The 25,785-nt window shown below is 44.0% G+C and overlaps 1 protein-coding gene across 1 annotated transcript in view; it reads right to left on the bottom strand.

Annotated features, from left to right (window-relative positions):
- ABAT (4-aminobutyrate aminotransferase) overlaps positions 1–25,785 on the bottom strand; it is a 46,117-nt gene that overhangs the window by 5,047 nt on the left and 15,285 nt on the right. The window contains exons 3-11 of the mRNA XM_054589144.1: positions 20,556–20,653; positions 18,809–18,838; positions 17,301–17,418; positions 11,712–11,761; positions 4,646–4,726; positions 3,901–3,993; positions 3,139–3,201; positions 743–806; positions 166–314 (exon numbers count right to left, since the gene is read on the bottom strand). Of these exons, the coding sequence (XP_054445119.1) occupies positions 166–314; positions 743–806; positions 3,139–3,201; positions 3,901–3,993; positions 4,646–4,726; positions 11,712–11,761; positions 17,301–17,418; positions 18,809–18,838; positions 20,556–20,653 (746 nt within the window). The remainder of the gene's footprint in view (positions 1–165; positions 315–742; positions 807–3,138; positions 3,202–3,900; positions 3,994–4,645; positions 4,727–11,711; positions 11,762–17,300; positions 17,419–18,808; positions 18,839–20,555; positions 20,654–25,785) is intronic.

The following is a 25,785-nucleotide window of genomic DNA, read 5'->3' as shown; positions in this document are numbered from 1 at the left end:
ATGGAACATCAAAATAGGAGGCCTCTCTGTCCCTAGGGAGTGTCCTAGGGAGTGCCATGCAGGCCCGAGATAAACTGTTGGGTCCTATTCTTCAGAGCGAAGTCTTGGGGTGGCGAGGGTAAGTGAATGGGGATGTGGGAAGGGTCTGGAAAATCTGGGTGTTACCTCTTCTAGGCAGCGGGCCTCTTCTTGTTGGTTCTCCTTCACAAACTCCTCCAGAGGATACTTCAGCCGTGGGAATGGTGCAATGGGCCAGTCAAAGGAAGGAATGTCGATCTTGTGAATAGCTTTGGAGTGCGTGGTCGCTAGGCAACCTAGGCCCCCCCAAAACAGAAGATCGGTTGGTTGGCTTAGGAGAACACAGTGAACAGTCTTCAAAAAGGAGATGATGAGCATTTCAAGCCAAGACCTCACCTGCCTCTAGAGTTCCTATAACATGCTGAAGCAGAACCTGTGAGTCATTTGTGTATGTGTGTGTGCATTGTCATTCATCACAGATTAAACATGGGCTTTGAAGGCAGGGGGACAAAGGTTCATCCTGGCTCTGCCACTATATGGCCTTGGAACGTTTCCTTGCTGAGCTTCTATTTCCTTATCTGCAAAATGGCAACAACGATCCCCACTCTGCAGAGCGGTGTGGAGTCAATGAGACAAGGTGGGGAAAGTAAGATCAAAGTCAGCCTTCGCTATTGTTGCTTCTATTATCACTCTGTCACCTGGGATCCCAGTGGTCTCTCCTTACCCATGGTCCTTCCGTGGAACGCGCCCATGAAGGAGAGGATGCTGTAGTCTGGGCAGCCAGGGGCCTAGAAATAAGAAATTGCAATCATCAATCACAGCGGTGAGAATGGGGAACTCTGGTTTGCCCCAAGGGCGTGAAGGAACACCAAAGTCTATTAGAAGAACTGGGGGTCTCTCCTCAGACCGAAGTTACAAACTGGACCCCTACCTCTATAGTCAGCCAACAGGTGTTTTACCCACATGGTCCACCAAAATATTCTTTTCTAAAAATTATTTTTAATCAAGAGATTTCACATGAATATCTGAAATACCTTCTCTCAAGTTCTACACCATGTGGGCCCATTTTTGTCACCTGAGCCTGAAGTGTGGGCAAGTGTGCAGCTCCACGGCCCACTGCCCACCTTTCTCCTTCACATCACCTGCTGGGCTGCTTGGGCCTTTTGAATATTCAGCCTCTCTCTGCAGGCTCTTCCAACTCCTACAGGCTCTCCTCCCACTCCAGACTGCTCTGGCTTCCACAGCAACCAGGTGGACCAGGTGGGCCACGACAGGAGGCTGAACGGGGCACCTCACAGGGAATGAATGCCCCAGGCCTTTGGACCAGGTCTGTTATGCCAGAGCGGGAGGCTGGCCAGGGGGGACCCCCCTCTCCTCTTTCTGTCTTCCCAGGGTGGGTGTCCCTGTGTTCAGGAGGGACATCTGAACTCTCAGTCCCCAATGGATGGTACAGCTACATTGTTTCCTGACCCTCCACCAGGCAAGGAATCAGAATTGTTTCAAGCTGACTCTGGGAGAACTACAGAGGATGCCACAGAGGCAGCCACGGGGACCCCCTTGTTTCTGGAAATTCGATGCAGCATGCTCCTAGGCTGGCTGAGCTCCACCAGGCACCTGAGACCCCTGGGAGAAGCTCTAAGACCTCCTCCCACAAACTCCAGTATACCGTCTTGTCATTTCCCTTTGTTAAAGAAGGAAAACATTTCCTTTGTTCCCTTGTATACATGTATTGCAATAGACACACATCATCACACATCTTTGGCTGTAGGCATTGAACAGGAGGAATGATATCTAAAAGTATTGGTGGACTAGGATGTTCACAGACATCAAATGAGAAAGAGGTAGGGCATGATCCATTTCTTTAAAAAAAAAATGCCCAGAAGAAAAAAGAAAAAGCTTAACTTGATCTAAGTTTGTATGAATGTGGAGAAAGGTATAGGTCTATTGCTAGCAAGAGGCGAGATTAGGAATAAAAAATTAATAAAGCACAAAAGGAAAAAATGAAATAAAACAATCTTACCACCGATAGGCATCCTATTATAAACATGTCAGCAGGATTTCTTGTAGTAATTTCCTGTACATTTATTTACATTATCCATACAATTTACATTCCACTGTTTTCACTAAGTTATAGTATGCGTGTCTCCAGGCAAAGAGCAACCCTTTCTAACTATTTTTGCTGCAGGATATTGTGGATGTTCACAGTGCATCATTGAGTTCAGTGGCCCTTGATTCTTTTTTTTAATCGGCAGACATTTCTGTCTAAATCATAATGGGACTGCATATCTGAAAGGGGGCAGGGCAAGTGTGCTCTGGTGGAAGCTGTCCGCAGAGCTTGGATGTACCTACTTGGTTTTCCCTGTGTTACCCACCACCGCTGTGCCCTGACAGTGGCCTCCTCGGTGTCTCTGGGAACCCCTACACTTAATTCCTCTTTCCTTATTAAGTGGTCTCCAGTCTTTTTGGTTATTGTTCCTCTAAACAATAAATGGACTGAAAACCCCTGTACATACATTTGTGTTGACATTTTGGATTACTGTAGAGACTACGTTAAAGCCCCTCTTAGGTTAAATTCAGGCAGTTGTCCTAGATCAGGAAGAGCTCCACTTTGCCTTGATACATAGGGAATGAACAAGGGAGGCAGAATGCTTGGGGTCCCCTTGTTGTGGACTGAATGTTTATGTCTCCCCAAATTCTTATGTTGAAGCCCTAACTTCAGTGTGATGGTATTTGGACATGGGGCCTTGGGAAGGTGGTTAGGGTTGGATGAGGTCATGAAGGGGTTCTCATGATGGGATTAGGGTCTTTATAAAAAGGGGCAGAAGAGAGCTTGCTAACTCTCTCCCTGGCATGGGAGGACTCAGTGAGAAGGCAGCTGTCTGCAAATCAGGAAGGGAGCCTGCCCTAGGAAACCAAATTGGCTGGCGCCTTAGACTTCCAGCCCTCATAACTGGGAGAAAATACAGGTCTGTTGTTTAAGCCTCCACCCCCCACCCCAGTCTATGGCATTTCTTATGGCCATCTGTGCTGACTATTTGAGAAGGACAGGGTCCATTAACTAGCTGACAGGGACTGTGGCAGCTTCCTCTTGGAAGAGGAGAAAGGGCCCACTCCACTTACCTGATTGACCATGCACGTCTCCAGCTCCTCTTTGGAGAAACCCGTTTGACCCCTTTCCTTGTTCTGACAAAAAAGAACAGAACAAAGTCTTAGAGACGTTCTGTGGTAGGAGCAGATTCCATTTTGCAATCAAAGCCATAGTTAGTCCAGACGATTAGAGAATGCTCTCTCAAGAGTTGGTCTTATACGTTGATTGGAGGAGTGAAGAAATAAAATGGAGTCACTGTGGTCAAGCTGCCACATTATTAACTTCGAGTGGGCTGAGGCATAAGGAAGTGATTATTCTTGTTGTAACTGACTCTGGGGACTTAAACTTTCAAATTCCCCAGTCCCATGTCAATACCTGGATGTACATTAGTGCATTCATTGTGCATCAATGCCTGGACATATATCAAATCTTCAGAGTGACCTCAAGGAGAAAATGTTGAATTGTCTCGACTGCCAGACATCTGACAATTACCATCTTGGACCAATCCAGGGGCTAAGAATAAATACAGAGCTCATTCTTCTTAAGAGTGTACTTTTTACTTGGCTCTTTGCACCAGTCCACACTGGGATGTTTGAAAGATCCCATCCAGGCAGCAGCCCCCTCTGGATTTTGAGAATGGTCACTGTGTCCACTACTCCAGCCAGTTGGGATAAACAGTAGCACTAGGGGATAAGTGTGTGGCTGGGTGGTGGGGAACCTCAGTGTGTGTGTGTTTGTGTGTGTGTGTGTGTGTGTGTTTGTGTGTGTGTGTGTCTTTGCGCCTCCAACCTTACCCGATACCACATGAAGATGGTCTTGAAGGCGTTTTCATTGGAGCAGGAGCCACAGGCCATGGTAATGAGCTGGGACATCCCTTTGGGAGCCACCTGTTGGCAGAGAAATAGCTGTGGGCTCAGCTCCCTCTCAACTTTCCCTCCTTCAGCTGGAGCTGTGAGAGGCAGAGAGAGGCTGGGAGGGAACTAGGGACATCCCAGAAGCAGTCAGCCTGGGGAAGTGGACTTAGGCTCTTCTGGGGTGCTGGAGAAGCCCAGGCTGGAGGGTAGAGAGCAATAAAGGGTGAAGCAAAGCCCAGTCTACCCCTCCTGGTGCAACTGCCACCTCTTAAGGCACCCACATTTTGCAGATGGAACATTGAGGTTCTGAATAATTTTAATTGTAACGACCGAAACAGAAACATTGATGCAGGCTGAATCACAGGCAAACCTCCTGTCATGGAACAAATTATTAATTTTTCCTGAATTCTGTTTTTCTGGCATACGAGGTATCCTTTCTTTTCTTCAAAAGGAAAAGTAATGATACTTTTTGTGGCAATATCAACACAAAGAGCAAGACTAGAGAAACACCCCATCCTAATTGTTCTGGATCTCAGTCCTCTCCTTCTCCTGCTGGTGCTGCCTCCTAGAGGTCAGAACTGCCTTTCCTGTGTGGGCAGGGGTGGGGGGTGGGGGTGGGATCTGGGGCAGAAGGTAGAGGTGAGTCCCAGCAGCAGAGGGTTGTTCCCATGGACTCACCACTCACCGAGAGTAAGGACTCCCGCAGCTTCTCCACGAAGTTCTCTGGAGGCAGGATTCCCAGGGCAGGTCTGTTGATGAACGTGCTCTGCAAAGAGGTCCAGAGACAAACAGTAACTTCTCAGGCCTGACCCAGCTCCCGGCCCACCAACCATGCTGTTCATAGGCATGGGGTCCAGAGGCTGACGGCACTGTGTCCATGCCGGAATGATGGATTTTCCCACACTTTTAGAGAAATCAACTAGGATTGCTCTGGGTTTTAAGAAGAAATGCCAATTTTTGGTTGTGACATTGCACTGTAATTATACAAGATGCTACCTTTGGGAGAAACTGGATGAAGGGTACATGGGACTTCTTTGTACTGTTTTTTGCAATTTCCTGTAAATCTGTAAATTTTTTAAAAACCCATCAGAATGGCTACACATTAAAAAAATGGACAATACTAAGTACTGGTGAGGATGTAGAGCACCTAGGACTCTCATCACACCTGGTGGGAAGGTAACATGGTACAACCACTTTGGGAAGCTGTCTTGCAGTTTCACATAATGTTAAACATGCACGCACCCTATGACCCAGCAATGTCGCACCGAGGAGTTTACCTAAGTGAAATGAAAGCATATGTCCACACAAAGACACGAATGGACACAGATATTTATAGAGGCTTTTTAAAAAATTTGCCCAAACCTGCAAAGAACCCAAATGTCCCTCTACTGGGGAAACGATAAATAAACTATACATGCACACCATGGAATACTACTCAGCAATAAAGGGGAACAATATACCGACACATGCAAGGACAGGAAGAACATGGTAGAATCTCAGAGTCTTGGTGCTGAGTGACAGAAGCCGGAATCAAAGGGTTACACACAGCATGGTTCCACTGTGTGACATTTGGGAAACGGAGAAACTATAGGGACGGAAAACAGCTCATGGTTTCCAGGGGATGGGGTGGTATTGACTACAAATGGGCTCAGGAGAATGTTTGCGGCCATGAATTATACCATGTCTTGAATTTTTTAAAAAATGGTAAAACACATGTGACATAAAATGTACCACCTTAACCATCTCCAGGCGATAGTTCAGGAGTGTTAAGCGCATTCACATTGTAATGCAGCCATTAACGCCCCCCCCCACCCCCGCCCGCCCCCCCCCCAATTGTTTTATCTTGCAAAACTGAAGCCCTAACCCGTAAGGCACTAACTCCCCATTGCCCCTCCCCCAGGCCCTTGGCAACTACCATTCCACTTTCTGTCTCTGTGGCTATTTCTTTATGTCTTTCTGACTATTCTAGGGACCACATGTAAGTGGAATCATACATTACTTGTCCTTTCATGACTTAGCATTATGTCCTTTAGCATTATTTCCTTAGCATAATGTTCTCCAAGTTCATCTATGTTGTAGCATGTGATAGAGTTTCCTTCCTTTTTAAGGCTGAATAATATTCCATGGCATAGATAGGCCACTTTTTTATTCATTCATCTGTCAAAGGACGCTAGGTTGATTCCACTCTTTGGGTCTTATAAATAGTGTTGCTATGAACATGGGTGTGCAAATGTGTCTGGATTCTGACAGTGAGTGTGTGACTATGCATTTGGCAAAACTCACACAACTGCACATTACGACAATGGATTTTACTGCATGTAAATTATACTTTAATTAAATAAGCATGGAAAAAGACACCCAAGGCAGCAGCAGTTCTTGAATTTCTAAATGGAGCAGGGCTTAGGAGAGCAACCTGATGAGGGAGCTGACTAAATAAACAGGGTGGGCTGAGTATGAGAAAAGCAACGTTAGAAAAATTGTTTGACTCTCTTTGTTGACTTTTCCCCCCCTAATTCTGATAGATGTCGGTCCAGAGAAGTATTTCCCTCTGCAAGAAAACTAACAGTGCAAGCCTGATGCTAAACAGACTCGCTTTTGATACTCTGGAAACAAGAGGGCGTGGTGGTTACTAAGATCTCGTTTGTCCGAGGGCCAGTCAGCCCTGCCCTGTGGTTACAGAGCAGGGACGCAGGCCGAGGGAACCAGAGCCTCCAAATTTCAAAAGAAAGGGGAAACGCAGATTTTAATGGGAAATGGCCAAATTTAAAATGCTAGCCAAACTTTTCTTAAGACAATCTCTGGCCGAGGAACAGTCCCACACTCATGGTAGCTGGACTCTTGAACAAAAGCAGCTGCTGCCTTCCTGGCTTCAAAACACAGGCATCGTTGCTAGCTGTTCATGCGACAGGGTTAGGTATACACACAGGGCCAATGGTCCCAAATCTCCCCACCAGCTGGGCGTCAAATATTTTCCTAAAGTGAAGAAAAAGATAATGTTCGGTTCTGGAAGGGCACTGATCAGGGCAGAAGTGTCAATCGCAAGACACGTTAATGTGTGTTAAAAACCTTACAATGTTTTGCACTCTGATCCGGGGATCTCATTTCTAGGTCTCCTCTAAAGATACAATTTCAGAGGTGGACAAAGGCTATATATTTATTTATTCATGTAGCATTATTTATAACAACAAAAAGGAGAAATGCTCTACATGTCAACAGTAGGTTATGTAAACTAAGTCACTGTAATTCATGGTGATGTTCTGTGGCTAGTAAAATGGTATTTAAAAAGTTTTACAGTTTTACATCAGGGTTCATGCTTGGTGTGATGCATTTTATGGGTTGTGACAAATGTATAAGGGCAGGTGCCCACTATTATAGAAAAGACAGGTGGAAATGCAGATGGAGTAAGAGCAGAGCCATCCCATCCCTCGAAGTCCAGCCAGTCCCCCTGGCAGGACTGGGAAGAGTCTGGGAGGGGCTGAACAGCAGATGAACAGTGAGATCCCCCGGAACTGGGTTTGGGTTACAAAAAGGGATTATATTAAATGCAATGTGGCATCCTAGACTGGAACAGAAAAATAGACATTAGTGGAAAAACTGGGAAAATCTGCATAGAGTCTGTGGTATGTAATACACCAAGGTTCCAAGGTTAATTTCTTAGTTTTTGTGAGGGTACCATGGAGAGATGAGGTGTTAACATTGGGGGGAACTGAGTGAAAGGTAGATGGAAACTGTCTTTACGACTTGTTTGTAAATCAGAATGAGTCTAAAATAAAAATATTTAATTTTTAAAATATTTAAAAAAAATTTTAAAATATTTAAAAAAGAGGGAGGATTCACTGAACCTGGAATGTGGGGACTTCTTGGGTACCTCTCTTGGACACAGCTGGTGCAATTAACTCAATGTAAATCCAAATAGTGGCATCACCGCACAGGAGGAGAGGGATTCCCCCAGAACTCAACCTTCCGGTTGCTGGGGAATTTGGCTCTGAATGCTAGACATTGTGGCAAATTCACACTCCAGACTAGGATTAAGTGGTGGGTGAAGTGAACACGTCTCATTGTAGAGCTGGGGAAACTGAGAACCAGAGAGGTCAAGCAACTTGCCCCAAGTCACACTGCCAGGAAGGGGCAGAACCACAACTCCAACCCAGGTTTGCTGACTTCAGATTCTATCCTTTGCCAGACACTGCAGGCAGCCTATGCCTGATAATGTTAAGGATGAATATGAGTTTGCTTGGTGCAACCCAGGGACCTTGGCTGGCCTGTAAGGGCTTCAGAGGGTATTTCTTTTGGCTCTGCTCTGAGTGGGGCTCCTGAGAAATCAAGCCCATTATGAGATAAAGGTAGAGCCGAACTGCCATCATTGGCAGAGGTGAAAGAGGCTCACACTGGGGAAGGCCAGGCTGGCTGGCAGCTTGACTGCCTGTGTGGGCCCCGGGAAGATGTGTGGGTGATGTTCTTGTTTAGTAAAGCATGACATTAAGAATAAAAGATATCTGGGACATTGGGTAGCAGAATCAAATGAGGACAGGTTTCTAGAACCCTTGCTGTCAGACTCAGCAGCCCTAAAGTGCAGTGTGAAGAGAATGGGCTTTGGTTTAAGTGGCTGTACAACCTAGGGTGAGTTACTTAAACTCTCTGGACTTCAGGGTCTTCATCTACCAGAACAGGGACCTCTCCCTGGGTGTGTGTGAGGAGCCACTGAGATGGCATAGCACTCAGATGAGGCAGGAGCTCAGTCTTGAAGGGCAGAGTCACATAGGTAGAAAGGCCTGGAGGTCGCAGGGATGGCACATGTCTTACCTGACCTGCCCGGCTGTCCTGTGCCCACACCAGCTGCCATGGACAACAGGATGTCAGACTGCACCCGTCATTCATTAGTGTGAAGGTGCACATGTAGTGCCCAATAATCACTGCATAACTTGTGGGCGTTGTAATGAGGTGGCCTGGGCAATGGAAGAAATTGTAACTGGAACCCAGATAATAGATCCAGAAGACATGGCTTCATTTTTTCCACCCGCCTAAAATAATGATGCGGGATTTTCAGGCTGCTTTGACTGGGGTACAAAGAGTAGATAAAGTCCTTCCTGAGGACTTCAATGACTTGGCAGGAATCTGCCAGGACAGGTAAAATACCATAACCACCACCTGAGCTCTTCCCCAGCCAAGAATTTGGAAGACACTGGATGTCAACCAGTGGTCCCCCAGCCCGATGCCCTGGGTGTCCCTGCTGAGCTTATAGCAGGCAGATGCCATTTCTCTAGGACTGTGACAGTCACCCTGCCCAAAACCAGTCGTCTGCAGAACAAGGTCAACATTGTGATCCAGGCTGTAATCTAGACTGTTCTAGACTATAATCTAGACTGTAACTTCACCAGCCAATACCAGCACCAGGACAGCGTCCAGCACATAGTAGGTATTCAATCAATAGTTGGTAAATAAACAAATGTCAAGAAATGAGGCTGAAGAAGTGGGAGGCAGATCACAAAGGGCTTTGTACTTAACGTGGGATGTGTCCAAAGTCAGTGGTTACCTGGAAAGGGTTCCATGCACAGGGTAGTTTAGGTGATGGTTTGGAGGAGATGCAAATAGACATGGAGGGAGAAACAGTTGGAGAGGAAAAGAATCCATAAGTGGAAGATGCAGAGCTACGGCGGGTTCTGACTGGCTGAGAGGGGAGAGGTGAGGAGGTAAGTGGTAAGTGTGGCATCCAGGTTCTTGGCAGGGACAAGTGGAGGCAGGGCATCCCCCAAAATCAGAATCCCTGGGCCTTGAAGTCACGTGTCGTTGGGGATGATTCTGCCTCCGAGGCAGCTGACACTGCAAATGTGTGTGACATGTTTGTTGACACATTTTTTCCAGCACCAACTGCTGAGGCATCTGGGATCTGCACAATGTTTCAAAACAAAGTTGGGCTTTGAATGTAAACACACCCTCCGAGCCTGCACACCCGAGATACCCTCAGGAGTCCTCTACTGCAGCCCTTGAACTTGTTGACTAATCGACTAATCGGAGGGGAGAAATGTCCCCAAGTCCCTCCCAGGCAGGGCACACCTCTTTGTAAAGAAGGAAATGTCTTTCTTTTCTATTATCTCCCACTGTGCTGGTTAAAAGGGGAAAAAGTTTAAGGCCTGGAGTCAGTTCCTAATAGAGTTGAGCTCTCCACCCTCCTCTGCCTTTCTTAGATTTTTGACGGGACTCACATTCCTTGTCATGCGTGAATGCCTTTATCACTCTCCGAGTAAAAGGAAAGCACCCCCCACTCTCCACCCTCACCATTGACACTCGGTGTTGGTGAGGATGTGGAGGCACCATAACTCACCCCACTGCTGGGGGGTGCGGTGGAAATTGACAACCGGTTTGGAAAACTGCACTCTGTGATGGCCTGCAGCTCCACTCCTTCCCTTGTATCCCCTGGAGACCATGGCTGTGGTCACTGGAAGATATACACTCCAATGCTCACGGCAATGGCTTTTGGAGGAACGACCCAAATGCCCATGAACAGGGGGATGAACACATTAGTTGCAGTGTGCTCACTCACTGGAAGGCTCTGTAGCCAGGGAAATAGATGGTGTGTGGCTCGGCACGACAAGGATGAATTGCACACACAGATTTTGAGTGAATAAGCCAGGCATGACGAAGAGTACACACTGTGTGTGATTCCATTTATGTGGCAGGAAAGAATGGAAGGAACGCACCTATGCTGTTAGAATAAGAGAAGTGGTCTGGGGGAACAGTAACGAGGTGAGGGCATGTTGTGGGGACCACCTGTAATTCATGAATTCTCACTGGAGGTGAAAAAATCCTACTCTGTGACATAGAGAGCACAGATGGCTATATAGTATGACTATAGCATATGCCATACCTGATATACCATATTATACACATGTATACCATATTGTATAGGTGTGTTACCCACACAATCTGGCTCCCAAGAAGATGCCAAACCCTGGGACCATGAATATATTATAGGGCAAGAAGGACTTTGCAGGTGTAATTAAGGCTCCCAATTGGCTCAGATAGGGAGATTACTCTGGATCTTTTGGATGGGCCTAGTATAACCACATGAGCCCTTTGCTAAGAGCAGAAACAGTGGTGGAAGACAGCAAAGGTTTGGACCAGGAAGATGGTGGGATCATGGGGAAACTGTGGCAATGAAGTGAATTCTGCTAACAACCTGAACAAGCCCCAAGGTATATTCTTCCCCATAGCCTCCAGCTAAGAGATGATGTCAGCTTTCTAAGACCCTAAGCAGAGCACTTGGCTCAATCCATGTCCCAGCAGGAGACTTCAGCACACTACTCAGAACGGTGCAAAATTTAAAACTTATGTATTGTTTGTTTCTGGAATTTTCCACTTAATATTTTTGGACCACGGATGACCATGGGTAACTGAAACTGTAAAAAGTGGAACTGCGGCTAAGGGGGGTTACTATATGTATGATGCATTTAATTATTTTTTGTCATTATTATCATCGTTTTATGCCCACACAGCACTGCTTACCTCACTCCGTAGCACTTCCTATGGTTGGGATTCTCTGCTTATGTGTAGAGAATTAACTTAATCGAGTGCCTCCATGGGAGTGGGTGCTGTGTTTTTGCTCACCAAGGTATTCCGAGTGACTAGAGCGTAGTATGTGCTCAATAGGTATTTATGCAATGAATGAAGGGACCATTTCCAAAGATGCCCCAATGAGCCTCTGAATTACCATGCACACATTTGGCTTTACTCTGTATAACCCAGGGACTTACCGCATTTTGAGGCTGTTGGACGAGTTTCATTAGTGCAGGATGGCTGTAACCTGGGGAGGGGCGATATGGTTAGAGACCAACATCACATCTGAGGGTCCCTGTGCTTCTCCCCCATTGCCTGCTTCTCCCCTCCTTTCCAATCTTTTCTTATGCCAAGGGGTCTTTTTATCCTTTGCAGACAAAAGACCCATTCCTGGGCTCACCCATATCCCCTGACTCAGAATCTCTCAGGGAACAGCCCAGGAATCTTCAACAACTTCTCTTGGTAATTCTGGGATTCAGGTTTGAGACCTACAGAACTAGACAGACATAAGATGAGGTGAATATAGTTGAAAGCATTCTTCAAGGGCTGGGGTGGTTCCCTCGGCCCACATGATGAATCACAAATGTGGTCCTTGCTTTCTCCCCCATCGCCTATTGATCGAGTCAAATTGCAATAAATGTTTGCTTAGGAACCAAAAGAGTGGAGTGAGCGGTGTGAGTGGTATCATCTGCAATCTGTGACCAGAATATCTATCTCTGCCTTCACACATTTGATTATTCCCAGAGTCCTGCTGCATTTATGGTGCAGCTTGGGCCTGACATTCCATGACAAGGTTTAAGACACCCTTTCATTCAGCAGTTACTCTTCTATGAATTTATTCTACACATGTGTATAAAGACCAATGTACACATATCTTAATTGTGCCACTCCAATATCTTTAGGCTAGAAAGCAACCTAAAGTCCATCAATAGCAGATGAGTTGTTGCCAGGTTTAGCAATAATGAAGAAAAAGGCCCATGCACATAATAGATATTCAATAAATGGAAGCTTTTATTGAAAAGGAAGGAGATGTAAGACAGGACTGCACATCACTGAAGCCAGATGCCCTGGGTTCAAAGCCTTTACTTCCATTGATTATCTTACTATGTGCAGGGGGCTTTCTGTTCACTATATATATTGCAAATCCTGATAACAACTCCTATAGGATGGTCAGGTTTGTAGGACGCACCAAGGTCAGGAGACCAGATTGTAAGACTCTTAAAGGTAGTGGCAAGTGTTCTGCTCAATAGTTGAATGAATGGATAATGCCGAGAATCCAGTGACATGGCAAGAACCCAGAACTGTCATATGTGAGAAAAGACAGACTCATCTATGAATCTTGGAGCAGGAAGTAGAACTTAGAAAAACTCTCAGTCTTCAAGTATCACAATTTTTTTCATTCTTTATTTCTCAAGTCTTTATATATTTATACATAATATATGTAAATATATAGTTTAATGTATATGTAAAATATATATAAAATAAATATACATATAAATATACATATATTTAAAGTCTCAAGTTGATTTTATATATTTATACATTTATATTTATATATATAAAATTGATTTATGCTATTATAGTTGCCCCATTTCCCCCCTTTATTCCCCCCCGCCCTGCATTCCTCCTCCCACCAGCATCCCCCGCTCCCTTAGTGCGTGTCCATGGGTCGTACACGTGAGTTCTTTGGCTTCTCCATTTCCTATACCGTTCTTAACCTCCCCCTGTCTATTTTATACCTACTATTTATGCTTCTTATTCCACGTACTTTTCCCCCCATTTTCCCCTCTCCCCTTCCCCTCTGATCTCTATTTCTGTGATTCTGTTTCTGCTCTATTTGTTTTTTTTCAGGTTCAGTTGTTGATAGTTGTGAGTTTGTTGTCATTTTACTGTTCATAGTTTTTGATCTTCTTCTTTTTCTTAGATAAATCCCTTTAACATTTCATATAATAAGGGCTTGGTGATGATGAACTCCTTTAACTTGATCTTACCTAGGAAGCACTTTATCTGCCCTTCCGTTCTAAATGATAGTTTTGCTGGATAGAGTAATCTTGGATGTAGGTCCTTGCCTTTCAACTTGGAATACTTCTTGCCAGCCCCTTCTTGCCTGCAAGGTTTCTTTTGAGAAATCAGCTGTTAGCCTTATGGGAACTCCTTTGTAGGTAACTCTCTCCTTTTCTCTTGGTGCTTTTAAGATTCTCTCCTTCTCTTTAATCCTGGGTAATGTAATTATGATGTGTGTTGGTGTGTGCTTCCTTGGGTCCAATTTCTTTGGGACTCTCAGAGCTTCCTGGATCTCCTGGAAGTCTATTTCCTTGGCCAGATTGGGGAAGTTCTCCTTCATTATTTTTTCAAATAAGTTTTCAATTTCTTGCTCTTCCTCTTCTCCTTCTGGCACCCCTATGATTCGGATATTGGAACATTTAAAGTTATCCCAGAGGTTCCTAATCCTCTCTTCATTTTGAATTCTTGTTTCTTCATTCTGTTCTGGTCAAATGTTTCTCTCTTCCTTCTGCTCCAAATTGTTGATTTGAGTCCTGGTTTCCTTCCCTTCACTGTTGGCTCCCTGTATACTTTCTTTTATTTCACTTTGCATAGCCTTCACTTTTTCCTCCATTTTGCAACCATTCTCAACCATTTCTGTGAGCATCCTGATTACGAATGTTTTGAACTATGCGTCTGATAGGCTGGCTATCTCTTCATCGCTTAGTTCTGTTTTTGGAGCTTTGATCTGTTCTTTCATTCGGGCCAGATTTCTTTGTCTCAGAGCACCTGCTAGGTTGTAAGGGGTGCAGCCTTAGTTATTTGCCAGGGTGGAACAACCCAGGTGACTGCGTTGTGCTGCTATCCTTGGAGGGGGCGGTCTGAGAGGGAATAGGCCACTTGCTCGGCTCTCGGCAGGCTTTCAGTCACTTCCCCTGTTACCCGCAAACAAATTGGGCCTTTCTGGTGCTGATTCCTGGATGGGTGGGTTTGTGTATGTTTTAGGACCCCGTGGGCCTCTCCAACGGACTCTCCTATGAGGCTGGGAGTTTCTCCCACTGCCGTATCCCCCACAGGTTTTTTATAGCCAGAGGTTCTGAGGCTTTCTTTTCCAACACTGGAACCCTGGGTTGCACGGTCTGTCTCGCTCCCCAGTCGTTCCTCCTGGCTTATCTGCATGCAAATGTGGGGTCCCCGGTCTACCAGTTGCTGCCTCACCCCCCCACCCCCGCCAGTCCTCCAGCCACCACCTTGTCGGGCGTCCTCTCCAGCCCGTCTGCACATTTCCGCCCCTTCTGTCGGTCTGGATGAATGTTTCTTCTTTAACTCCTTGGTTATTGGACTTCCATTCAGTTTGATTTTCTGCCAGTTCTGGTTATTTTTTGTTTTTAAATTTGTTGTTGTCTTTCTTTTGGTTGTGTGAGGAGGCAAAGTGTATCTGCCTACACCTCCATTAAGTATCACGTACCTTGTACTTATTTTCTTCCAATCAATTCAATTTTTAACTTAAATAAATTTACTTTGAAAGCAAGATGACTTTATAACACTATGGTGAGGGCCTGCCCAAGGCTCTGAGCTTGGGGCCTGGTGCCTCCAGAATAAGAGATTAGCAAGTTTAGACAGGTATAAAAGACTCAGCATCAGCTATGGGAGAACTTCTCCATGGAATCAAGAGTGAACAGATGTGAAAAGCTTGTGGACCAAGGGGAGAAGGTTGATGACAGTCCTTCTCTACTGTCCCCACCCCTCCCCATGCCAATCCAAGGTAAGCTGGGCCCAAGGCTGGAAAGCACTTGTTGCTAAAGGAAGCATTCCTCTGCAGGGCTTTTCCAACTGTTTTCTGGCTAGAGGTCTTTTGGCTCTGGCTCTCTATCATGCTGCCTGACTTTTCTGCCTCAGTAGATAAGAAGGTTCAGGGAAATCTCATTAAGCCACAGATTCAGCTTGTCTATTGTCTTCAGGACAGATGAAAGTAGAGCTGGTCCCTCTGATCAGGGTAGTCCTACCTCTGGGCTTTCAAAACTGTGGACTGCCCTCCACAGCAGGTCAGGGCAGGGCTGGGCAGGGGTGGCTCTCTGGGAGGTTGCAGTCACAGGAGGAAGCTAAGAAGCACAGAGGCACTGTTTCAAATCCTTTGGCTTCCTGGACACTCTGGGCAAACCCTGCACTTTCTCGAAAACTGGCTTCCCCTCAGTAAACTGGATGTGATGTTAAAGGACTTGACGCATTATAGGACTGTTTAGGGATTTAATGGGATAACATGTAAAGTGCTTATAATATTCCAGGCATACAGCAAATTCTCAGTGATTATTAGTTTAAAAAAATCATGTCAAAGAACACAGAAACGGGAGACAAAATGGTCAGAGAGAGAAACTTAGAACCTGTAGTCTTTTAACAAGTACTTTCGGCCTGAACCCCACACCCTCAACAGATACACTGGCTGACGGGACTGCAACTGAGGGAGCCCTGGGGGTGAGGGGGAGGATGGAGGAGTCAGCTGGGAAGACATTGCCCACAGTCCCACAGCTAATATATGGTGGAGCCAAGATCCAAACCCATGGCAACTCGAGATCTAATCCATTTCACTTGGATACAAAATGGAGATTGGGGTTATAAATTTTAGCATCCAAAACGCCTCCAAAGGCCAAGGCATCTCTGAACAATGGGACTTTCCAAAAAGAATGAGCCACCCACTTACTGTCTAATTGCATCTTAATGGGAAATAAACAGGTTCAAGGGACTGTGATGGGGGAGAGCCGAGGAGGAGTGGAGACCTAATTCGGGGTTTGAGGCTGCTAGGGGTGCAGAGCTGCTGATGGGGAGCTAGGACAGCCCAGCATCATCCACGAAGGGACAGGCTTCACCGGACACTCAGCCTACAGACCAGTGAATCCAAGGGGAATCCACAGACCAAAGAAACATCAACCATCCAAAGTGTAAAGATCAGCTGCTGCATGTTCAAATCAGCCCTGTCCATCCTGTCATCTGTGTGCCTTCCTACAGCAGCAAGTCATGCTCTCTGTGACCAGAAGGTGAGCCTTGTGAGGCAGATGCTGTTGGTGTCCCACTAGGGCACCTTTACAGCTCAGGACACCCCTCGCCCAGCTGCTGTGCATGTGGCTGATAATGGCTCCAGCTGCCTCTTCCTCTGGAAAATTGCCCTTGGTGAATGGAAGCCACTTTACTCCAGAGATGACATGTCCTCCCTCCCGGCAGCTGACAGACAATGACTGACTGGCACAGGGGTAGAAAAAGGCAAGTCTCTTTGCCCCAGGCTGGGATCAACTCTGGGGCGCAATACATGCTCAAGGGCCCCCCTGGGAAGCAGGTAGTGGTTGGTCTCTGGTTGACAGCTCCTCCCTCTGAACTTTGCCCCCTGCCCTATGCCATTTTCATCCCTCCACTTTCTGCCCAGAGCTCTCCTGTAATAAACCATGTGCACAGAATCCATGCTGTGGGCTCTTCTTCTAGGAAACCCAGTTGAAGACAGTGCATGTCAAACTCCGTGGTCACACAGACCTGGGTTCGCATCCTGGCTGAACTTCCTCTGTAAGCTGCTAATATTCACCTTCTCTACCTACAAAACGGACAGCTAATGCATACTTACCATGTAGGTTTCTGGGGAGGAGCAAATGAGAGAAGACATGAAAAGTCCCTAGTAATACACCCTGTTCCTTTTTCCTGCCCTTGAGGGAAGTGTCTGGTAACATGAAGGGATGTGCCTGCTGGAGGCGACTTAAGTCCAGGGGGCCACAACTAAAAGAGAGGTAGATACATTCAAGGACTGATTCTCCAGCTCTTACCTATGGGGACAGAGGAGATCTGGGAATAAAGATCCAACATTCGGTTGCCATCCACATCGACTAAGTAGTTGCCTCGGCTCTCTTCATAATTGCAGAAGAAATGCACAGCCTCTGCATTCTTGGGGGGAAAAACAGACTGAGTCAGGCTCACTGCAACTCCCTAGATTCTCAGTCTTTAGGATTAAGCTTGAGTTAGTGAAAAAACCCATGACCTGACCATTCTATGGACACATGGAAGGTCTCTGTGGGTCCTGGTAATGTCACATTTCTTGCCCTGGGGGTTATTACACAGGTGGTTTGCTTTGTAATCGTTTATTAAGCTATGGATTTGTATTATATGAAGTTTTCTATATGTGTTTTCTATATCACAACAAAAAGGTTGATATATAACTCTGAAGATGATTCTTATAAGATGTATATGGTAAGCCTTAGAGCACCCACTAAGAAAACTAAAAGAAAAAATAATAATTAGGAAAGAAATAATAATGTTACACTAAAAGTTGCTCACTTAATGCAAAAAAAAAGTAGAAGTAAAAAGAGGAACAGAGGAACAAAAAGGATATGAGACAAAGAGAAAAAATGTAAAATGGAAGATGTAAATACAGCTCTATCAATGATAACATTAACTGTGGCTGGATTAAACAATTTAATCAAAAGTCAGAAACTGTCAGGCTCCATTAAAAATATTCAACTATAAGCTGTTGACATGTGACATACTTTCGTTTCAAGAATAACAAAGAGTTTGAAAGGATGAAAAAAATATGTGATTCTCACAGTAATCATAAGAAAATTGGAATGATTTATACTAATGTCAGACAAAATCGTATGTAAAACAAAAAAAAATGTTACTAAAAGAGAGGCATTTTATGATGACAAAGGGTCAGTCTACTATGAAGATATAACAATTATAAATATAGAAGCAGCTCCTAACTGAGCTCCAAAATATATGCAGCAAAAACTGACAGAATTGAAGGGAAAAAATAGTTCTCCGGGAAAGTTCTCTATGTATTGGAGATTTCAATACATGGCCTTCAATAATGGATAGACTAGGCAGAAGATTAAAAGGAAATAGACTTGAACAATGCTTCAACCAATAGATCTCACAAGCATCTATAGAACACCCCACCCAACAACAGGAAGGGACATACTCTTCTCAGGTACACATGGAGCGTTTTCCAGGACAGACCATATGCTAGGCCATAAAAAGACTCGGTACATTTAAGAGGGTTGAAATCGCACAAAATATATTTTTAACCACAATGCAGAAATTGGAAATCAGTAATAGAAAACAAAACATGAGTTCACCAAAATGTGAAAAATAAACCACATGTAAAGAACCAATGAGTCAAAGAAGAAATCACAAGAAAAATTAGAAAAAAAGGTTCAGAGTAAAAGTCAGCTGCATTTTTTTTTTTTTGAAAAGAGCCAGCACAAGGAAAGCACCTGTGTCCCTCAGCTAACCTGTAATAGAGAAGCAAAGGAAGGAATGCTACCTCATCCCCACTCACCTGAATTATATTCAGCTGTTTCATTAACTCCTGTGGGCAAGAAAAGCAAAAGCATTATAGCAAGGACACATGTTTCCAAAGTAGATTACAATCTTTTGTGTCTTCCCAAGGCTTGGGGCTCCTTTCCTCTTTATGCCAATATCTTAATAGTTACTTAGTCAACAATATTATCAATATTTTAAAATTGCTTAATATACATAGTTGGTGGGGAACTACTTTTGACGGTTAAATTACAACAGAGAGACGGGAGATTTAGACACTTGGAAGATAATCAAATAAAATATTTAACTAAAATATTTAACAAAGAAGGTTAAACGGAAGGTGTTTACCTAGTGTCTGTAAAACATGGGTTTTCTTTTTATTTAGGAAAAGAAAGACTTTAATAACATGTTAGAAAAATAAAATCAACTGAAAATATAAATTTGCACACCAACACCCATTTACAATTATAATCTGAATACTCCATAAACCACTGAGCAATTCTGTATAGAAACTGGGAGCTATACACCAGTTGCTTTAATATTATGATGATTTAATCTCTAAAAATGATTGAACATAAACTTTGGCAATTAGTGTTATAAAGTTATATATGTCTACATCAAAAACAGAAATATTAATGACAAAAAATAAAAAATTATTTCAAATATGTCACTACTATTAAATTAAAATCCACTGCTTCCTAATAGACATATGTATTAAAAAGTCTCTCCTTTTGTTAGCAGACACTCTCCATAATAACTATAATCATTTATTAGTACAAAAATTTCTGGATTTATAAATAGTTGCAATGACAAAAGGGGTATATTTTGACACTAAAAATGTTTACACTGTTATTTTTTAGGTGCAAACATTAGAAAGAGTATTACATATCACTCACATACTCAAGATTAGTCAGCCTTCCAAAATGTGCTATATGCAGATTTTATAGCATCTTTGAGTAGAATCTCCAGTCTCCCTCAAAACTCAACTTGTGTCTCTTCCATCACACACTGACATTTACTCCAGGGATTCAGAGCTCTCTAATGTCTCTCATAGGCCATGTACTGTCACCATGCATGCCTCTCCAAATATCATTTCCCTTGCCTAGAGCAGAATGTACTCCTTTGGCAGGTTCCTTCTCTTTGTCCTTCAAGATCAGGCTCAAGATCATTTGCTATCCATGCCCTGTGCCATATAGAATTGCCACATTCTTCCACTGTTGGTAGAATGTTCTGCACCAGCCCTTGACTTGCTTTGGCCAACAGAACAGGGTGAATGGTGGGCCAATGTGGGGCTTGGGCTTCAAGAGACCTATAGCATGCTCTCCTCTACCATCACCATGAGAACTAGCCCAGCCCAGCTTGCTAGAGAATGAAGGACACATGGAGCAAAGCCAAGTCACTGCAGTGACCAAGTCAAGCCTAGCCTAGACCAGCTGATGGCCAGTCATTCCCCAGGCATGTAGATGGGCCTGACAGAGTTGCCTAGCCACCTCCCAGTTAACCCCAGTTACATGAGCAATCTGTATGCTACTGAGATTTTGTGGTTGTCATGCAGCATTACTGCAGCAGCAGATACTAATTCAGCTCCACCGAGAAGCCTTCTTTGACTTCTTGTGATAGAATGCCCTTGCTTAATGTCCCAGATCTTTGTTTCGTCAAATCTCTGAAAGCAGCTAAGAATACAGTTCCTAAGCTCAGCTGTGTTCTTGCTTCATTGACTCATTCTGCTCTTTTCCAAAAGCCTCATTCAGGTGTGCTCAACTCACCTGAGATCTAGGCCCTGGGACTTCTGTCTTCATCAGAGGCCCGTCATAATCAAATTCAACGTCGACTTTAGCTGCAGCCTGACTGATATGTCTGGATCCTGCAGTAAATGAGATAATGAGAACCCCTGGTGACAGTAGATATAGTGATAATTCTGTCCTAACAGACACCCAATGTTCTCAACAGAGGCAGTCCCAGGACCTCAACCCATCCTAGCCAGACCACCCCAGAACACTGAGTCTGGCCAGACCTAGGCACCACAAAAACACAGAATTTTTTAAAAATGGGAAAGCCCAGTGCCAACGATGTTGTAGGCAAGTAGGCATGCTTGAGTCCTGCTGGTGTGAGTGTAAGCTGATGCCAGCTTCCTATTCCTTTTGACTGAATAATCCCATATTTTGACTCATCCTAAGAAAATAATGGGACCAATGCACAACGATGTAGGTTAAAAATATTCGTAATCGTATTGCCTCAAACAACAAAGAGAAAATGACCTAAATGTTCGACAATGAAGGGTAGCTCAATAGAATACATATGACATATTCCACCATTTATGGACAATGGAATATTGTGCATCCATTAATAGCTGCAAGACAGACATATTGAATATTTATGGATATGGAACGATGGCCATGATATTAGCATGTGAAAGATGATAAAATCATCCAAATTTTGTAAACATTTAATTTATATCCAAATGTATTAATATCACAGACCAGAATTTCTCAGCCTTGGCACTACTGACATTTTGAGCTTGGAATTCTATGTTATGAGGGCTGTTTTGTGCATTGCAGATGCTGGGCAGCATCTCTGGTCTCTACCCACTAGATGCCAGTAGCACCCACCCCGAGTTGTGTCCCTAGTTGTGACAATCAAAAACCACCTGGGAGAAAACAATCAAATGTCTAAATTCAGGTCACCCCCACTTACAGATTTGTTGTTGTTAAACAAAGTTGGGGGGACTAGTAACTTGCTTGAAACTCATTTCACCTTTTTGTATAGTGATAAAATTATAGAAGGTGTTTGAATTTCCAGGCTAACCCCACGAAGCTTTTCAGCTCAGCATGTTGCTGAGACATAGAGGGTAGCCTCAACCCCCAGTCTCATTGACCCCTGAGGGACAGTCTAGGAGTCTAGGAGAAGTGTGTAATGATTTATAATTTATAATCAGTAACCCCTAGAAATCCCTGTAATATCCCTGGGTCATTTTTTATCTTCCTGGTATATATTTGGTTGTTGGGAAATGTCAGTTCCTCTTATTTGGGTTACCATAATTGCATCAAACTAGGGAATCAGTAGTGACTTTCTGTAACTCATACACCTGATCTCATTTCATCTATACACAGCCCTAAGGGGGAGCTTCCATTACATAGGAGAGGAAACTAAAATGCAGAGGTAAAGAAACATGCTAGTATCTCTCTCTCTCTCTCTCTCTCACACACATACACACAAAGACACACACACACACACACACACACACACACACACACACACACACAGCTGGCTAAACCATATAAAGCCATGATACTAGAAAACATTTAAGTTTATTCTTAATTTCCACAATTACTTTGGATATCTGAATTAATTACATAATGTAATTAATTATGTTGCCCTTTGAATGTAAAGTCCAGTTAAAATCCAACTCTATCCTTATTTTAGGGCACGAAGAAACCGACTTCGTTTGATCTTAAACAAAGCTTCTGTTTGATCTTAAAATGAAAAGGAAATTCCTAAAGAGTTTATTATATTAGCAGAGAGTTAAAGGTCCTGGGACACACTGATGACATTTTTTTTTTAATACTCAACTGTTTATCTCTTCCTTGGCCAGAACTCCATGTTACGGGTCAAGGCTGATTTCAACTAGACCTGCATAAAACAGGGATGCATCCGTAGATAAAAATAACTCTTAACTGGTGCTGATCTTGCTTTGCTTCAGCAAAGGGGGAAAGTTAAAAATCTAAAATTAGCAAGCTGTCCTCCAAATGAGAATGTGCAACTAACTGCCTTCCTTCCTATCTCCAGAAAATGCCTTGATAGCACATTGCTGCAGATTTCTTGGGAATTGGAAAGTGGGAATACCAGGAATGGAGGCAGTTAGCAGTGGGAGCTGCAGCTATGATGATGCTAAGACTCTGCGTAAACAGGAGCTGGGAGGTGGGGTAGGGAGGGGCAGTGGAGAGAGGGCAAGAACCCGTTCATTGGGAGCAGATTGATGGGGCACAGGACGGGGATGCCGAGGGCCAGGTGCAAGGCAGACAGGTCTGTTTCAAGCACTTCATCAGTTCACCATGTTCCAAGTCTTAGTGGGTGTGAATGGAAGAGAGCCAAAACCATTGAGCAGAGATCCTTAAAGTCAGAGCCTTGTAAGTTTGTTGGCAGCAGCGCTATCAGAAAAGAAGAGATGGGGAAGCTAACACGTGAGCTAGGCAGGCCTTACTTAGGCAAACTCTTGTCTTTTGTTTTAATAAATCCACAATCCACTTGTGAGATGGTATTGTTCCCATTTTTCAGATGAGAATCAGAGAGGTTAAGTGTCTTTCCCAAGGTCACATAGCTAGTGAGTTGCAAAGGCAGGATTTGAACCTGGGTCTAATACTTCTGCTTTTCCTACTATAGCTCACTTTTCAATTCTGTAGAGAAAAATAATGAAAAACCAATACAATACCAATGGTGATACATAACACCTTAATTCTCTTATTGATGATATATAACATCGTAAACCACAAGAGAAAAGAACAAGATTTGAATGGTCAAGGAAGGGAGCCTTTTCTGGTATCTAGTATATCAAGTCACTCAAGCACGTATCCATTTATCAAGCACTTACAGTGAACGTACCAAGCATTATCCTGAGCACCGTACAGGGATTACCTCATTTAATCCTCACAACCCCCTAGTAGATTAATGTTAGTTGCATGTTACAGAAGAGGACACTAAAGCTCAGAAAGGTCAATTAATTTACCCAAAGCTCGTAAGTGGTTAAACCAGAAATTTGTCCACCGGATCTCTCCTAGATGATTTGAATATAACTGATGCAACCTTTGATCTCATCTAGTGGAGATCTTCAAAGTAAAACATTTGCAGCAAAACAACTTGCTTCCCCCAGAGGCAAATTACTATCAGAAGCACAAGGAAGCAAAAAAAAAAAAAGGTATGAATTAATACTGAATGATCCAGCATTTTCATTATAAATAAAGCAGTACACCCAGAAGGCAGGGGTCTGCCTTGACACATGAGACCAGGCACAGTGGGTAAGTCCTGCCCAGCCCTCGGGCCCGATAGTGATGCTCACCAGCCTCAGTTCCCATGCCGATCCACAATCAATTTTTTTTGAATTCTCACCTGAGGACATGCTTATTGATTTTAGAGAGAGGGGATGGGAGGGAGAGAGAAAGGAAGAGAAACATTGATGTGAGAGAGAAACACCGGTCACCTCTCTCACATGCCCAGACTGGGGACTGAACCTGCAACCTAGGTATGTGCCCTGATAGAGAATCCAATCCACAGCCTTTCCGTTTATGGGACAATGCCTCAACCAACTGAACTACACTAGCCAGGGCCACAGAGTTAATTTTTAACTTCAAACTATAAAAACAGCCATCAAATGCTTTTAATGTCCTCTTGATCTCTATATTGAGAGTAATAAATGAATGTCATTTTCCCAGACAGTAACGGTGTGAGCCTGGTCAAAGTCAAGGTCAAGCTCACCTGGAATCATTGCTCTACTTCTTTTTTAAATAACCTTATCTCTCTCCCCACCAGCTATCCATCCCACTTAGTTTTTGATAACATGTTAACTGAGGGAATATCTATGAGCAACAATGAAAAAAAATCCACATCTAATTCTCCCACTCAGGGATAACCATTTTGCAGTCAAGCCTCCCAGTCTCTGTATTCTATTTGTCAATGTAACATTATAAACTTTTCTGGGGTGTCATGAAATGATGCCATGGGGAACACTGTCTCAGGCTATGAACTATCCTCACGTTTACTGGCTTTATGGTGATACGAGGATGGAGAAACACACAGAAGCATCTGCACACAGTGGGCATGGCACCAGGCTGTGGCTTCTGACTTAGGCGCTCTCCTGCTCTCCCTCACTCAGAGGGAGTGGCTGCCATGTGGTGAGCTGCCCCAGGAAGAGGTCCACTGGGTCCTGAATCCAGCACAATCACATGAGTGAGCTTGGAAGTGGACCCACATCTCTGACCATGAGCCTCAGATGAGCCCAGCCTCAGCTAATAACTCAGCTGCACCCCCATGAGACACCTGGAGCCAGAAGATCCAGATAAACTCGCCGTAGATTCCCAACTCACAAACACTATGAAATAATAAACATGTATTGTTTTAACTAACTAAGTTTGCGGGTATTTATTATAAAGCAATAGATAACTAATATTTTGATTAGGGCGATGAGTCCTGGGGCCACACTGGCTCAGGTGAAAGCCTGGTTCAGTCCCTTGCTAGCTCTGGGCAAGTGACTTAATTTCTCTGAGTCTCAGTTTCCTCTGTTTTATGGAGCTGTGGCAAGGACTAAATGGGTTAAGGATAAGCTATTATTCCTATAATTTTAAAACTATTCTCCTATTGTTACTTGCCCATAAGCAGCGCATGAGAGTGCATACATTCTGCTATCTTTGTCAACACTGCATTTTAGTATTAAAAAACTCTATCCATCCCTCCATTTATCCATCCATCCATCATCTATCAATCCTACTGGATGTGCCAAATTGATAGGCCAAAAGAAAAGAAAAATATCTCATGGTATGGTTTTCTAAATCTTGCACAAGTGTGCCAAAGATTCAACTCCAGCCAAGAAAATGCAGAGCTGAGTAACCCTAATTTAACCACTTCCATTTTTAATTGCATTGTGTCTCCATATCCATGCTTGTAAAAATGGGAGTTAGGATACTCCTCACCTTTTTGTAAACATAAATAAAGTGCTTTCACATGAACCATTTCTTCTGATACAAGTAACTTGTGAAGCAGAGAGGATATCATTAGTATGCCCACTTTCCTGATGGGAAAACTGAAGCTTGGAATTCTTCCCATTGCTTAGTCTCACTGGGCTAATAGGCGGTGGATGGAGCCAGTAGCCCATCTTATGAGTATTAATCCATTGCTCTTTCCTTTATGCCTCCTTGGGAAGGCTCAGATGTCCTTGAGAATGACATTCAAAGGCTGAGCCACATGTGCTCAGCACCCAGTACAGCACTCCACACCTAGTAGGTGGCT

This window comes from Pteronotus mesoamericanus, unplaced genomic scaffold, assembly GCF_021234165.1.
Source record: "Pteronotus mesoamericanus isolate MK-2021 breed Mesoamerican mustached bat unplaced genomic scaffold, CSHL_Meso_final scaffold_167, whole genome shotgun sequence".
Taxonomy (NCBI): Eukaryota; Metazoa; Chordata; class Mammalia; order Chiroptera; family Mormoopidae; genus Pteronotus; species Pteronotus mesoamericanus.
The sequence above is the reverse complement of the archived record's forward strand: the minus strand, read 5'-3'. Positions and strand labels throughout refer to the sequence as shown.